The sequence below is a fragment of the Microcaecilia unicolor genome, chromosome 6, assembly GCF_901765095.1.
Source record: "Microcaecilia unicolor chromosome 6, aMicUni1.1, whole genome shotgun sequence".
In the NCBI taxonomy this organism is placed as follows: Eukaryota; Metazoa; Chordata; class Amphibia; order Gymnophiona; family Siphonopidae; genus Microcaecilia; species Microcaecilia unicolor.
Window position 1 is genome coordinate 194,017,655 of NC_044036.1, and position 17,405 is coordinate 194,035,059.

General features: G+C 45.7%; 1 protein-coding gene across 1 annotated transcript in view; it reads right to left on the reverse strand.

Moving 5' to 3' along the window:
• The window catches only part of ZMYND10 (zinc finger MYND-type containing 10), a 185,214-nt gene that overhangs the window by 124,890 nt on the left and 42,919 nt on the right, over positions 1–17,405 (reverse strand). Inside the window, exon 4 of the mRNA XM_030205499.1 lies at positions 1,851–1,904. Within this exon, the coding sequence (XP_030061359.1) occupies positions 1,851–1,904 (54 nt within the window). The remainder of the gene's footprint in view (positions 1–1,850; positions 1,905–17,405) is intronic.

The window sequence follows — 17,405 nt, forward strand, 5'->3', positions numbered from 1 at the left end:
CTCAACTGGCCCACAGGACCCAGGACTAACCCCAACAGACAAATCCAGGAGCTGCTGAAGCGCCATCCACCACCTGCTGGAGATAGAGATGTACTGAGGTGAAGGAGGAGCTGGCCGTCTGGTATCACTGCCTTCAGCTTTGTAATCTCTATCTCCACTTGCTGGTAGATGGACACAACCCACCAGTTCTTGGATTCATCTGCTGCATACGCTAAGGAAATGTTCAACATGCCAGGCTCCTCCCATGTGAATGCCCCCTTGCATTTTTTTTGTTACATTTGTACCCCGCGCTTTCCCACTCATGGCAGGCTCTACACACTAACCCCAGGATTCTATATATTGCGCCTTGATTTCCGTGCGGAAATTGAAGTGTATTCTGTAGCAATGCGCGTAACTTGATTGGTTAATTAACCAATCAGCGCTGTCAATTCTGCGTCATTATAGAATACACCCGCTCTGCGCCCAATTTAGGTGTCGGGATTTATGCCCAAATAAATATGGCGTAAATGGCTGCAACTAAAGTTGGCCGCGTGGAGAGGTGCTCAATGTATTCTATATACCTATTCTATAAAATATAGGTGCACTTTACAGAATACGCCTAGGCGTATTTTTTTCCACACAGAATTTTCAGGCGCCATATATAGAGTCTAGCCCTAAGTGAGTTGCATGCGTCATTTATAAAACAGCATTGAGAACACACCAAGCACTTAGATGCACATGTTATAAAAGGAAGAGGAATCTCTCACCTCTGTCCTGCAGACAAACAAAGGTGACATGAATAGCTTTAAGTCACACATAGACTCAGTGATAAAATAAGAGTCTAGAGGGAAAGGGGAAAGCGGTTTACTACTACAGAACTACTTGGGGCTACGTAAAAAACTGAAGACCCTACTATCCAATTAAGAGCCAGATACACAAAGGTCCCGTTAAGAATCTGTCTGTAATCTGTGAGCTGATTGGATCCAAAATTCCTGGTGTCCTCCTCCAGTAGTGAGTGGGTGGGATGTCCGAGGCTGACACTGTCCAATTGGTTTAGCCCCTCTCTGTTGTGCTTCTATGCATGGGGGATGCTGTTTCCCAGCAGAGGCTATTTGACCCTTGTCTTCCTTGCATTTTTGGTAAGTCACCGTTACTTTTATGCTTTACATTTACTTCACCCCCCATTTCTTGCCAGTAAAATGTAATTTGAGAAAACAATCATGGCATGGCTTTCATACACCCAAAGAAGCTGCGTGTAAGCCGGTGTACTTTTTTTTTGTGTGTGCTCCATCTTCCCTGCCTTGTTTCTCCCCTTCTCCTACTTGCAATAATGAAGAACTGGCAGGTCCAGATCTCCCGTTAAAATTTCCACAGTAATGGTACGGACTGCTTTTGTGCATGGAAACGGTAGTGCAGTGCATTGCATTGCATTGCATTGCATACACATTATAATAGTAATTAACTCATTATAATAGCTTTGCATTCCGTTTTCGTTAGCTGCTACCATGACAGGAAAATGGCTCAGAGAACCCTTTTGTGCATGTCCCGGTTTACTACTTGTGTGCTAAACCGGCTAGAACTAGTTTAAAAACCATGTTGCTAGCTTGTTATGTTTAGTGCATCTGGCCCTAAGTCTTCTGCCTCCCTCCCTCTACCCTTCCAACTGACTACCTATGACTCTGATCTGTAACGTCCGCCCACCCTCCCCTTCTTCCTTTCCCCAGTTCTCCCAGTCTTGATCTGTTCCTCTTATGTAAACCGCCTTGAACCTACAGCTGGGATTTGTCCATATGCAAGCTGCTGATTAGAATAGATTAAATACATAAGTACTTATTTTGTACCTGGGGCAATGGAGGGTTAAGTGACTTTACCTTGTGAAAAAAGACAGTCTCCAGGAGGTTGATAATTGTTGCCTCATGATGCATCTACAAAGAGGAGGGAAGAAATAAAATGATGCATAAATGAAAAGTTATTTAGATTATTATGTAGTGGGGCTTCATATTGTTATTTAGTGTGGTTTATTTGGATGCTTTCATGCATGTTATTAAGGGGTATAGTTAAAAACGTGGACTAGTGTTGTTATTTTAGTACAGGTCCCATGTTACGGTCCTTTTACTAAGCTGCGGTATAATGTGGCCTTACTGTACCCTTACACGCGTCTTTTCCATGTGCTAAGGCCATATTTACTGTGGCAGTAAAATGGCTGTCTTTTTTTATTTTTTGTATTTATGACCACGCACTAATGTGGCCATTAATGCACGTGACTAAAAGATTACCTGGTCAGCCTTTACTGCCACCTAATGTAGATTTGCTGATTACTGCAGAAACACACCCTCTCCACCCCCAGACATACCCCCCCTCTCCGGGAAAAAAACCCCATTTTTAGTGAGTGGTGTGCGCACGCAAACTCTGAGCTTACCGCAGGACGCCCGAGCGCATACCACAGTAAGCACGAACTAGTGCTTACTGCGGCTTAGTAAAAAGAGCCTTTAGTGTTTTATTCATTATAAAATACTTACAAACCACACTTTCCAAAGCAGTTTTTGCTCACAGTGGTATAAAAAAGTACCATAAAACAAAGTATTTTTTTTAAAATACAAATGTTTACATTTTCAATTAAATTACACTACAACACAAAACTAACTTAAAAAAAACTGTTCAAAAATGAAAACTAAGATGCAATCAGTAAAAAAAAAAAAATGTTTAAAATACCAAAATAGAACTTAGTTATGACATGGAAAAGCCTGGCCGAAGAGGCAGAATTTAACTTACGTTTTAAAGAGTAAATAGTTAAGTTACAATCAGAGGGTTAATTCAGGGGCCTAGCTACCATTGAGCAAACCCAGCAAAATGCCCAGGTGTCCAATGGTAGGGGGTGCCTGCTGTCCAGCTAAAGTGCCTTCTAACTCATTGGCTTCCTGCTTTCTACCCCACTGTCCGGCATCTCTCTCTCTCTCTCTCTCTCTCTCTCTCTCTCTCTCTCTCTCTCTCTCTCTCTCTCTCTCTCATGGGTCCAGCAACTCTCTCTCTAGCCCTCCCCTTCCCCCTAGTCCTCAAACTTGCACTGGCAGTGATGGATCAAACCAAAGAAGTGGAGGAATGTTGACAGAATAACCCATCACTGGCAGTGATGGAAACAGGTAGCCTCCAGCTAGCTTCACCAGGGCCTTTCCTCTGCCACGACCTGCCCACAGGAAGTTACATAAGAAGAGACACAATGTGGCAGAGGAAAGGCCATGGTGGGGCTGGCCAGGGACCAGTGGTGTTCCTAAGGGGGCTGACACCCGGGGCGGATCGCCGATGCTCCCCCCCCCCCGGGTGCAGCGTCCCCCGGAACAGCACGACGCCCCCCCCCCCACCGGCGAAAAAAACCCCGATCCCCGGCGAAATACCCCCCCACCGGGTGCACGCTGCTGAGGGGGGTGCCGTGTGCCTGCCGGCTCTTCGTTTTCATGCTCCCTCTGCCCCGGAACAGGAAGTAACCTGTTCCGGGGCAAAGGGAGCATGAAAACGAAGAGCCGACAGGCGCGCGGCACCCCCCAGCAGCGTGCACCCGGGGCGGACCGCCCCCACCGCCCCTCCCCCCCCTTGGTACACCACTGCCAGGGACTACCTGTTTTAATCACTGCCACTGCTGGCATGAGTTTAAAGGATCGCGGGGGAGGGCCAGAAAGGGATGCAAGATCTGTGGACGGAAGGAGAGAGGAGAGATGCCAGACCTGTGCAAAGGATGGAGGAGATAAACGGAGAGATGCCAGACCTGGGGGGGGGGGGGGGGAGAGAGAGTAGACCTGAGAGAGGGAGAAAGAGAGGGGGATAGACCTTGGGGGAGGAGAAGGAAGAGAGAGCCTGGACCATGGTGAGAGAGATGGGGGGGGGGGGGGGGGGAAGATACCAGACCATAAGAGTGGGGGATCAGAGTGAGAGAGGCTGAGATGCTGGCCCTGGGGTGGAAGGTTCAGGAGGAAGGGAAGCGAAAGGGGAGAAACTGAACATGGGGAGAGATAGGGAAACAGAGAAGACATGCTGGGTATGCAGGGAGCACAGGGACAGGGATTCAAAAAATGCTGGACAGGATTTTTAAAGTGCTGGATAAGGTTTTTAAAATTTCCATCCAGGGCCCATTCGGTCCTAGCTATGCCACTGAGCTAATGGTAATATGTTCTAAAGAATTTATGCCATATGTGAAAAAGAACTGCTCCAGGATTGAATAAGTCTAACCAAGCCAATAGTGGAGGAGTGGCCTAGTCGTTAAGAGTGGTGGACTTTGGTCCTGGGGAACTGGGTTCGATTCCCACTGCACGCACAGGCAGCACCTTGTGACTCTGGGCAAGTCACTTAACCCTACATTGCCCCAGGTACAAATAAGTACCTGTATATAATATGTAAGCCGCTATGAGTGGGAAAGCGCAGGGTACAAATGTAATAAAAAATAAATAAATTCAGCCAGTGTGGCAAAAAGGTTTTTAAAATTTGCATTAAAAAAACCACACACACATTTATTCAGCACCACTCTGTGTATAGTCATCTGAACAAACATAAGATCTTGCTTCCAGAAAGGGATACAGCACTGAAAGCTTAATGGGAACTTTATTGTCAGAACTCAGGAATTGATTATCTCTACGTCACAGGACCTTGATATTACAATTTGATCTTTCATTAGCTTTTGATTTAGTCGATCATGAGATTTTGTTATCTTTGTTGGATGAGAGTGGGATAACTGGATCAGTTTATTCCTGATAATCCAGCAGATAATTTGTTGGGATCAATTAGGATTGCTTGATGCATGTTGAATATTGCAGTTTGCCTCTGTTTGCAGTTTAACCTTTCAATTTTCCTGTTGGTGGCAGATCGACATTCCAAACTAGAGAATGAGGTGGGGATGGGGACGGGGACCCGCAGTAACCGTGAGGATGGGAACGGGGACAGAGCTTGCGGCGACAGATCCCATGGGGATGGGGCAGGGATGGGAACAGAGCCCATGGGGATGGGGACAAACTTTGTCCCCGTGTCATTTTCTACTTTGAAGCCTGTTAATGAACTGGACTGTTATTTAAGTTTGAGTGATACAGACAACAATATTTGATTTTTTTGGAAAAACAAGCAAACTAGCAAAATTTGAATGGGGGATCCTGTATATCCTGCTACTAGCCCATCTTCTAAGACATCTTCTATTGTAGGAAGGACTGTGGAAGACAGAAGAGCTAGACTGAATCCTGAGATTGTTGATGACTTCTTATTCATCCACAGATTAAAAAATCATAACAGTGCTTCATAGGGCATATTTCTACCCTACTGGGGGCGGAGTCAGCACTTGGCCAGTTAAGTGCCGATATTCAGCAGTAACCATTCAAATAGGGCCGCATAAAACACAATCCTGTCTTTATGCGGCAAGCCGTGATCAGTTAAGTTCTAAATATCAATTTAGCTGCCTATGCATTAGCCAGCGCCACATAAATGGATGTTCAGTGCCAAGCTCAGACACGGTCCGGCAGTGAACAACCAGGAACAATGCTGGCAGTGGTCAGCAAAATGCTCATTGATGCCAGCTTAACATTTACCTCTATGTTTACATAAGAATATAAATGTTGCCATACTGGGACAGACTGAAGGTCCATCAAGCCCAGTATCCCGTTTCCAACAGTGGCCAATCCAGATCACAAGTACCTGGTAAGATCCCAAAACAGTACAATACAGTTTATACTGCTTATCTTAGAAACAAGCAGTGGATTTTCCCCAAGTCCATCTTAACAATGGCTTATGGACTTTTGTTTTAGGAAGTCATCCAAACCTTTTTTTAAACTCCATTATGCTAACTGCTTTTACCACATTTTCTGGCAACGAATTCCAGAGCTTAATTAAATGTTGAGTGAAGAAATATTTTCTCTAATTTGTTTTAAATTTACTACTTTGTAGCTTCATTGTATGCCCCCTAGTCCTAGTATTTTTGGAAAGAATAAACAAATGATTCACATCTACCCGTTCCACTCCACTCATTATTTTATACACGTCTATCATATCTACCCTCAGCCGTCTTTTCTCCAAGCTGAAGAGCCCTAGCCGCTTTAGCCTTTCCTCATAGGAAAGTCGTCCCATCCCCTTTATCATTTTCGTTGCCCTTCTCTGTACCTTTTCTTATTCTACTATATCTTTTTTGAGATACGGTGACCAGAATTGCACACAGCATTCAAGGTGTGGTTATGGGGGGGGGGGGGGGGGGGGGGGATGAAACAATGTAAAATACAAGCATTAAAAATGGGGGGAGGTGAAAGAAGGGTAGTGAGAGCCTGGAAGGGACAAGTAAATGCAGATGAAGGGAGTGGGGGATGGAAGGGGGGAGGGAGGGAGGGAAAATGATTTTAGGAAATTGCTGCTGTAATTTCAGCTGTATCGTCTTCTACTGCAGACTGAGAAAAAGGTGGTAGGGGACAAGAACAGACAGTGGTTTTTCATAATAAAATGGAGCTTAGGCTGGATCATATTGTCACTTGGAATGTGGGAGGGTTAGGGTCCCTGATCAAGCAGACAAAAGTGTTAGCGGCTTTAAAATGATATAAAACAGGAGTGACCCTGCTACAAGAAATGCACTTGAGTTAGGTGGAGTATGAAAAGTTAAAACAAAAATGGGTGGGTGACCAGGGGCGTAGCCATGGGCGGGCCTGGACGGGCCCAGGCCCAGCCACTTTCCCTCCAGGCCCGCCCACCCAACACAGACCTGCCAAGTCTCCCACGAAACACACGGCGCCAGCTCCCATTTCCGGTCACTGCTGCTTCTCCTGTTGAGCAGCAGCGGCCGCTACAAAAACAAAAGAGCTAATTTAAACAACCCAAAATGTTTTTAAAAAGCAAGTGCGGCACCGCAGGCAGCCATCAGGCATTGGCTGTTGGCACTGCAGCCGCTCCTCTCGCCTCTCACGTCACTGCCCCTGGAGCAGGACCCCGGAGGAGCGCAGCGACGTGAGAGGTGAGAGGAGCGAGTGCAGAGCTGACAGCCAATGCCTGATGGCTGCCTGCGGTGCCGCGCTTGCTTTTTTTATTTTTTTAACTTTTTATTGAATTATTAAAGCGTTTAACATGCAAGCTTTAGTTACAACTTCTCAATATTTCCATCAACATTATCACATAGCTTAGAATCATCCCATTACACAACATTTCTATAAAGCCTCTACCCCTATCCCCCCTCCCCATATCATGATGGTGCTGATTTCTGTTCGTGTGATTGTTCTTGAAATTGTTCATAAGGCTGCCATATCTTATTGAAGGCTCCCATTCGCCCTCTTTTTATAGCTGTCAGTTTCGCCATCTGATACATGAAGTCTACTTTTTGTAGCACCCTCCACATTTCCGGTGGTTGCTGTTTTTTCCACTCTCTGGCTAGTGCTATTTTAGCAGCCACCAGATATTGTATACTTAATTTATGTTGGTCCACTGTCAAGGATGCCGGCTTATGATGTAGAAGACAATTTTCTGGCTGGCATGGGTAAGTATGTTGTATAATCTTTGTGATGAATGTTACCACTGTTCTCCAATACTCTGATCCTTGGACAGTTCCACCATATGTGCATGAAAGTTCCTCTGTCCCCACATGCACGCCAACATTCAGCAGAGTGCTCTGGGTATATGCGCTGTAGCCTCTCCAGAGTATAATACCACCAGTAGTATATTTTAAAGCCATTCTCTATTGCTCCCTGAGCCATAGATGGCTTAAACAAATGTCGGTATCCTCTCTTCCAGCTCTCCTTCGAGAATGTGCACTGCAACGCTCCCTCCCACCTGCGAACATAGTGTACCTGAGGATCTGTGTGTTGCAGCAATGCCATATATAGACGTGTTACGCTTCCTCTGCCCCCTCCCCTTTTCAAAGCCACTTCTAGAGAGGTTTCCCCCAATTCCAACTCTTCTCGGGCCTTAGTGCATATATAGTTACACAGCAATAAAACACTTGATCCCTAACCTGCAACCCATATTCCTCTTGTAGTTCTAGAAATCCAGTTACCTTATCTACATCCCATAACTGTCCCAGTGTGTGCAGTCCTGCTCTTACCCACTGCTTGTATGCTATCTCTGTGGCTCCTAATAAGAACCCCGGGGCATTACGTATCCCTGTCTGGTGGAAGTATTTCCTCTCTGGGAACCACTACTTTCTTATTAGATACCAGGTGTGCAGAATATTCCCTACCACCATTGGCACCCCTTTCTTTATGGACCATAGATCCTTACCCGGTAACCACAGAATGTCGCCTATTTCTCTCATCCCCAGCCATGCCCTTTCCCAATGCAGCCATTTCTTAGTAACTGTCGGATGCCAATCCGCTAGGATTCTCAGTTGGGCTGCCTGATAGTACAAAAAGAAGTTTGGAACTCACATTCCCCCCCCCCCCCCCCCTCGCCTGTGGCTGAAACATTATAGCCCGCCTCACCCGTGGCGGTCTTTTCCTCCACATATACGCAAATAGTTTTTTATTGAGGCGGACAAAAAGGCTTCTAGGGATTTGGATGGGAAGCGCCATAAAAAGATACAATAGTTTAGGCAACATCATCATATTAATTGCATTTATGCGCCCTATCCATGATACATTTAAACCTTCCCATCTATCTAGCTCTGCTAGCAGTTCTTTTATTTTCATGGGAAAGTTGGCCTCATATAGTTCATCCGCTTTAGGAGTAATCTGCACCCCCAAGTATTTGATCGCTTTATTGGCCCACACAAAGGGGAATGCTGCCTTTACCTTGGGAATCTCCTGCTTAGGTATTGTGATATTAAGTCCCTCCGTCTTATTCATATTAATCTTAAAGCCCGATCTTTCCCCATATTGGCTCATTAATTCTACTGCCCTCCTCATTGATGGCTCAGGGTTTGTCAGCGTCATTAAGATATCGTCTACAAAGAGCATCATTTTGTGTTCCCTCTTCCCTCTCACCACTCCTTTGACTCCTGCATCCGCTCTAATGATACAAGCTAGTGGCTCGATAGACAGAGCAAACAAAAGCGGAGATACTGCACAACCCTGCCTTGTGCCTCTTTGCAGTTTTATGGGCTCTGAGTACATTCCATTAATTTTTAATACCGCTAATAGGGCCTGGTAAAGTAGTTGTAACCATTTTAAATAGCTTCCCCTTATCCCCACCTTTTGTATTATTGCAAACAGAAATGGCCATTCCACTCGGTCAGATGCTTTTTCTGCATCAACCAATAGTATTATTGCTGGCTTCTGCTCATCCTTCATCGGTTGAATTACATGTAACAGGCACCTGGTGTTGTCGAATGCCTGACGCCCTGCTATAAAGCCCACTTGGTCTTCATGAATTAGCTTGGGCAGCACTAATTGTAATCTTTTTGCTAGAATTTTTGTGAAAATTTTATAATCAATGTTTAGGAGGGATATTGGTCTATTCAACCCACACTGCTGTGGATCCGTCCCAGGTTTAAGCAATAGGGTCACCGCCGCCAGGCGCCATGTGTAAGGCAGCTCTTGTGCCTGATCAAAAGACTGAAACAACCTTAATAAAAGCGGTGCCAATATAGAAACATATAGCTTATATATTTTGGCTGAAAACCCATCGGGTCCCGGAGCTTTGGCCTGCGGGAGCTCTTTGATCGCTTCTTGAATCTCCTCCAACTTTATAGGCACCGACAGGATTTCCCTTTCCCCCTGTGATATCTGGGGCATCTCTATACCTAGCATATATTCTTCAATATAATTGGGGCCTATTTCCACTTCAGATTTGTATAGAAATTATGAAAAGCTACTTGAATATCTCCTGTTTGAGTGACCATTTGGCCTTGCTGATTAATTAGGCTACTAATGTGATTACGGTGTACCTGCTTTTTCAGCTTATTTGCTAGCAGCCTGCTTGCTTTATTCCCCATCTTATAATATTCCTGTTGCACCTGTTGCATCTTACTGGCCACTTCTGCCATCTGTAAATCATTAATTTGCATTCTAAGCTTATGAATTTCCTCCAATGCTTCTCTATCCGTGTTATCTGCTTTATGCTTTCGCTCTGCCCTCTCTATCTTATTCCTTAATGTCTGCTCTTGAATTTCTTTTGTTTTATTTAAATGGGCCTTGAGCGAGATTAACTGCCCCCTCAGCACAACCTTTAAGCCCTCCCATAAATTCACTGGGTGAGTGTCCTCTAAATCATTAAATTCCAGGTATTCCTTTATATATTGCTCTACCTTCCCCACATTTTCTGGTTCATTTAGCAAGGCTTCATCTAAACGCCATTGTCGGGTTCCCCCCACTTCCCTTTCTATCCTATCCTTATCTTCAAAAGAATCAGGGCATGGTCTGACCACGTACGCAACTCTATTTGTGTCTTTTGCATATCCTTGGCCACCAACCCATCCCCCAACCACATGTCTATCATCGAATACATGTTGTGCATAGCTGAATAGAAGGTATAATCTCGTTCCTTACCTCCCGCGGGAGGTGATGGAGATGAAAACGGTAACGGAATTCAAACATGCGTGGGATAAACATAAAGGAATCCTGTGCAGAAGGAAGGGATCCTCAGGAGCTTAACCTAGAATGGGTGGCAGAGCTGGTGGTTGGGAGGCAGGGCTAGTGCTGGGCAGACTTATACAGTCTGTGCCAGAGCCGGTGGTTGGAGGCAGGGATACTGCTGGGCAGACTTATACGGTCTGTGCCGGGGCTGGTGGTTGGGCGGCGGGGATAGTGCTAGGCAGACTTATACGGTCTGTGCCAGAGCCGGTGGTGGGAGGCAGGGATACTGCTGGGCAGACTTATACGGTCTGTGCCAGAGCCGGTGGTGGGAGGCAGGGATAGTGCTGGGCAGCTGGTGGTGGGAGGCGGGACTGGTAGTTGGGAGGCGAGGATAGTGCTGGGCAGACTTATACAATCTGTGCCAGAGCTGGAGGTGGGAGGCGAGGTTGGTGGTTGGGAGGCGGGGATAGGGCTGGCCAGACTTATACGGTCTGTGCCCTGAAGAGGACAGTACAAATAAAAAAGTAGCACACATGAATTTATCTTCTTGGGCAGACTGGATGGACCATGCTTGTTACCTTTAGATTGTAAGCTCTCTTGAGCAGGGACTGTCCTTCCCCATGTTTTAACTTGTACAGCGCTGCGTAACCCTTGTAGCGCTATAGAAATGCTAAGTAGTAGTAGTAGTTTTTCTGCCGTCATCTACTATGTTACTATGTTACATGTGATACCCTCCATAGGTCCACCATTCCCCACCTACTCATCAGCCTTTTTAGGGCCTCTCTATCCTTTTTCACATAGCCTGCTTGTCCCGCTGAATTATCTAATAGGGGGTCTATTGTCAGGTTAAAATCTCCACCCATTAACAGCTTGCCTTGAACATTCTGTCGGAGCTTTTGTTCTATTTCTTCCAAGAAAGCCCCCTGCCCTTCATCCGGTGCATATAATGTCACAAATGTATACTGAGTCTTGTACAGTGAGGCCACTACCAACAAAACCCTGCCCGCCTTATCTTTTACAATTTTTATAACTTCCCACGGCAAAGCATCCCCCTATTTTTTTATTTTGATTATTCGTGGAGTGCAGTACTGTTGGGTATCTCTTGTGGGATATCAATTTCTCATGATCTTTTTTTAAATGAGTCTCTTGCAGCATTATAACATCACTATTTAATCTTAACATATCTTTGAACATACGCTTACGCTTTATTGGCGAATTGAGACCTTTAACATTCCAACTTACACAGTTAAACATTCTTTATATATATATTCCCCTCTTTTTTGCCTATTCAGCAACTACCAGATATTTTGATACTGATCCCTTCCCTTCCCCCCTCCTTCCCCAAACCATTGAAGACATGTCTCATTTGCCTCTTGAGTCATGTCTATTGCTGGAAGGAGGTGACGTCCCCCCTCGTCTCACAGCCTGTTATATCATGTCCTTGCCCATGGAATAAGTTCTCTCACCATTTGTCTCCTGCTCCGCAACACAGTTTCACTCGTCCCCTCAAAGGAAAGTATTAAACCTCTTCAACGTCCCGCATGTAGATCCAGTTGTTTTCCAGAGATCTGTCGTCTCAGGTGGCCACGGCCCTGCAAAATCCTCTGCCATTTGGGCTTGACTGCCCTCGCTATTCCGCCTTGCTCATGTTGGGGGTTATCTATCTCTGTCTCCATTTGCTTGAGGTATTCCTGCACTTCCTCTAGTGATGCTACTCTTCTCTGTTTTCCCTCCTGGTAAAACGTTAGTGCAAAAGGAAATTGCCATTTGTACGGTATTCCCTCCTCTCTGAGTTGCATTGTTAAGGGTTGCAATTCCCCTCTTTTTAGGGTGATAGCTGATATATCTTGATATAGTTCTATGGGATAACTTTCCCAGACCAATTGGCTCATCACTCTCGCTTTCTTCATCACAGCTTCTTTAATTTTAAATTCCGTGAAGCATGCCACTATATTTTTGGGCTGGTTGGCTCTCCTCATGCCCAACGCATGGTGCGCTCTTTCCAAGCGGACTGTAGCTTTATCATATGGCATCTCTTCCGTTGACAATAGTTGCGCTGCGATGGACTGCACCATCACAATTAAACTCTGGATTCTCAGGTACTCCGTGGATTCTAATGTTGGTGCGTCTGCTTCTATTCTCCAAGTCCTCCATTTTATCTATAATGTACCTGGTGTCAGGTTCTCAGGTTCAGAGCCCGCGGGGCCGGGCTCTGGAGCAAACGTGAGCCCTTGGGCTGCTGCCAAGGAGTGACAGCAGCAGGCAAAACCCACCAACCAACACTGGGCAAGCACACCGGCAGGGACTGGGCAAGCACACCGGCAGGGACTGCAGGCACTGCCCAGCGAACCGGAACACATGGATTGGAATCCCCCCGGACTGGAGGACACAGGACTGGAACACCAGACTGGAGCACACCGGACTGGTCCACACAGCTTCACCTGCACTTAACTACTAAGCCCCCCAGGAGTTGAGCTCCTGGGTTCGAGTAGCCGGCAGGACTTACTGGATACCGGATGACACAGGGACCAGGACTGGAAACAGAAGTGCTCCTAAACCTAAACTGATCTACGTGCTCCCAAGCCCTAAACCAGCAGGAGTGTTCCTAACAGTAAACTGACAAAAAGACTTCCTAAGCCCTATACTAAACAGGAGCTCCTAAGCCCTGCTCAAGAAAGGGACTTCCTAAGCCCTAAACTAACAGAGCAGGGAACTAAACACAAAGCTAACACAGGTGCTACTAAGCACCAAGCTACAAGCAGAGCTCTACACTAATAAGCTAAACACAAAACTAACAAGCTACCTAAGCACTGCTCTAGCAAGCTAGATACAACTAACAAGGTGCTTCCTAAGCACTACTCTGGCAAGCAACCAGAAGAGCTCCTAGCACTAAAAGGGAAGACAGGGGAGCCACAAGGAAAAAGCAGGGAAGCTAACACATAAGCCAAAAGTGATTCTAAATCACCAAACACCAACAGCAAAGACTGCAATGCTCCCAATAGCACAAACCCAGAAGTACTTCTAACAGCAAACTCTGCAGTGTTCCTAACAACACCAAACCCTGAAGTACTTCTATCAACAACAGAGCTTCCAAAGCCCTACACACAGCAATGCTTCCAAAACCAAGAGGGAAAAGCAGGGGAACCATAAGGGAAAAGCAGGAAAGCTAAACACACAGTCACCAGTGCACTCTGCACTAACACTAACCTGGCCCTTAGCAAAAGCAAGCAGGGAAACTAGACACAAAGTCAGAAGTGCACACTGCACCACCCTACCTAAAGCAAACACCACTGTTGCCAAGGCTCTGAAGGAAACAACACCACTTCCTTATCAAGGCCCTCCCTGATGATGTCACACTCCCTAGACCTAGGCAAAAGCACACTGACCCAGAGAGGCCCAACCCACACCAATGCAACACCGTGAAGCACTTGAAGCCAGTACACCCAAAGAGAGGTAGAGCTAACTCAGTCCACCCACACAGCTGTAGTAAAGTAAAACAATTAACCCCATGCTGCTGGAAGCTGCCAGCACAGAGAGACAGAGCCAGCTCAGAAAGGACACACAAAAGAAACAGAAGCCAGCTAAGAAGCTGACCCCCAGGAAAGAGGTAAGTTTGAGAGGGGTTCCGACCCCAATCATAACAGCTGGCTTCTGTTTTCCGCTCAGTGAGTTGCTGGTCCAGGGCCTTAATCGCTTCTGATTGTTCTTCCTGGCCATTTTCGACCTCCATCACTCGATTGCCCAATTCTGATATTTCTCCTCTCAACTCCGAGCTCAAATGGGCAAAGTCCTTTCGCACCTCTTTGAGTTCCGTTTTGATTTCCTGGAACCATGTGCATAATTTTGTCCAGACCTCCGGTTCTACCTCCGATCTTTCAATCGGCGAGTCTCCTCGTGTTGGCTCTGAGTCTGTTTGCTTCTTTCTCATTGTCTGGGCGCCATTTTCTTCCGCCTGCGTCACTCCATTTCTGGCTGCCTGTTGGTACGAGAACGCTGTTAAATCCGGCAATTTGGGCTTTGAATGTGACGTATTTTGCCTCCGCTTTTCTTCGCCTATCGGATGCGGTGTACGTGATCTTTTTCCCCGGGGTAGGGACGCTATAAATATGCTATTTTTAGGCTGGTAGACGGGAGCTTCGTTTTCACTACTCCATTCGCTACCTCTGACGCCGCACTTGCTTTTTTTTTTTTTTTTTACTTCAACAGTTTTTATTGATGATAATAAACATAGTGAACATAATCCATATATTCAAACACTTCGTAAACATAAGAACAGGTCACAATTGCATGTATACATTGTAACTGCATCATCAATATTTCCTAACACCCTTTTTCTCCCCCCCCCCCCCCCCCCCCCCCGTTAGCATCATCACATTAATCTTCTTACTTCATGGTGTCTAGTCTTTCCCAATGTTTCAATTATAACAATTTTTGGTGACACAGAAGAAAGGGGACCCCATTACAGCGGTCAACTTATAAACATACATAGTAAACTCTTCATGTTAAATATCATACAGTGAGCATATGCATTTTCCTTTTTATTCCCACTCCCCCCCTTATCCTCCCCCCCTCTACCCTCCCCTACTGGACCTATTAACAGTTCAAAATCCTGCTTCTCCCAACTGATGTGAGGGTGTCCCAAAACGGGGACCATGTTTTACAAAATTGGTCTCCCCTTTTTGAAGCCAAGTCTCCCACTCTTTTCTTTTCCAGCATGCAACATTGCATCATAGCTCCTCTCCATTGCGGGACTCCAGGTGGCTCTGGTTGTAACCATAATTGTGTGATTGTTCGTTTGCCCATCAAGGTCGCCCTTTTCAAAAAAGCTTTTAGTCCCTCGGGTGACTTTCCTCGGATGTTGTAAACCTCAAAGAGTTGGCCTGGTGATGGGTGCCATTGTACTTTCCACATCTGAGACACATGGTGTCCCAGCATTATCCAGAATTGAAATACCATTGTGCAGAACCAAAACATATGTCCCAAGGAGGCTCCCACATGTCCGCACTTTGGGCAGTCATCTGTAGCTCTGATGGTCGCTTTAAAGGCTCTATGTGGTGAAATATAGAGCCGTAAAATAAATTTGTATTGCATTTCCTGCCATGCCACGTTCTCTGTCGTCTGGTATACACCTGTCAGACACAGTTTTATTTGCTCAGAGTTGGGTTTCCATCTCAGTTCTTGGTGCCACTGTTGTGATACACTTGTGTAATCTGAAGTCCCCTGCAGGTCTCGAAGGTGGCGATGGAAATAACGGAGTGGTACTTTTAATTGGGCCTCTAGGCCTAGTAGATCATTCATGGAGTCCCATATTTGCTGTGTAAGGTCTGTTGCAGGTAATGACCTAACATAGTGTTTAAGCTGTAGATATTGAAAGTGGTCTTTCTGTCCCAGTCCAAATTCTTCACACAGGACTCTAAAGGGTTTAATATTCCCCGTCTCAGACACCACCTGAAACAAATATTTAATGCCACAAATCTCCCATTTTTTAAACAAAGTGGATCCTCCCCCCTCTGGGAATGCTAAATTACCCTTAATAGGGAGCAGTGGAGTTACTGCTTTATTCCATTTGTACATCCTACCCAGCCATTTCCATGTTTTACGCAGGGGATTTAAAATGCACCCGTACTGTCCCAGTGGTAGGAGTTCCCTTGCTGGAGCATGGAGCCAATAAGCAAAGTCCATTGGGGCTATCAATGTGGTTTCCACACTTGTGCAAGAGAAGAACTCTTTTGCTCGAAACCAATCTGATAGGTGCCGCAGGCCACATGCTATCGTTATAAGTTTTAAATCGAGCAGTCCTAATCCCCCTCCCGAACAGGGCTTCATAAGATTTTTCAAACCTGTGCGTGCCCGTTTACCCTGCCACAAGAATACAGTGAGGGTTTTATTGAGCCACCTCTCCTCTTTATATCCCAGTATGGCAGGGATCATCTGGAAGGTGTACGTCCACCTCGGGAAGATGAACATATTATACATTGCGATTCTCCCTTTCAGGGATAAGGGCAGACCCTGCCAACCATGTAGTATTTCCTTTGTTCTATTTTTCAATGGGCCTATGTTCTCTTTATATAAGTTCGCTAAATCTTTTGGAATGAAGACCCCCAAATACTTAAGGTTACCTTCGGCCCACTGAAAGGGGAATGAGTCTTCCCACCCCTCCTTCACCTCCTCCTGAATCGGGAGGGCTAATGATTTATGTAGGTTTAATTGTAAACCTGAGTAGAACCCAAATTCATCTATGACTTCAAGTAATCGTGAAACTGAGGTTTTCGGTTGTGTAAGTGTAAGAAACATATCGTCTGCAAAAGCTAGCACTTTTATCAGTTGCCCCTGAAGTGTTACTCCCCGTATGTCTTGGTCTAGCAGAATTGTTCGTAGAAGTGGCTCTAGGTAGAGAAGGAACAGTATGGGGGATAATGGACATCCCTGCCTTGTGCCCCGTTCTACCCGGAAGGGCATAGATCTAGTACCATTAATCAGTATTTGTGCAGTGGTGTTATTATAGAGTGTCTGAATTGCTTTCAGAAACCAGCCACTCAGCCCAATATACTCGAGTACTTGAAACAGGTATTCTCCATTAACTTTATCAAAAGCTTTAGCCGCATCTAGGCTAACTAATAATAAGGGGTCACCCGTAACTTGTCCATAAGCCACTGTGAGTAGTGCTTTCCGAACTTGTCTTACCGCCTGTCGGCCTTTGACAAATCCCACTTGGTGTTCTCCTATTAGGTATGGAATGTGAGCCGTCAGTCTGTTTGCTAGCACTCTGGATAAGATCTTAACATCTACATTGATGAGGGAAATGGGTCTATAGGATTCTACTTGATCTTTTGGTTTACCCGGCTTGGGGATTAATGTTATTAAGGCCTCATTCTCCCTTGATGAAAAGGATCCCCTAGTCACTACTGCCTCAAAGTAATCTACCAAGGCTCCACACAATTGAGGGGCCAGCATCCTATAGTACTCATTAGAGAA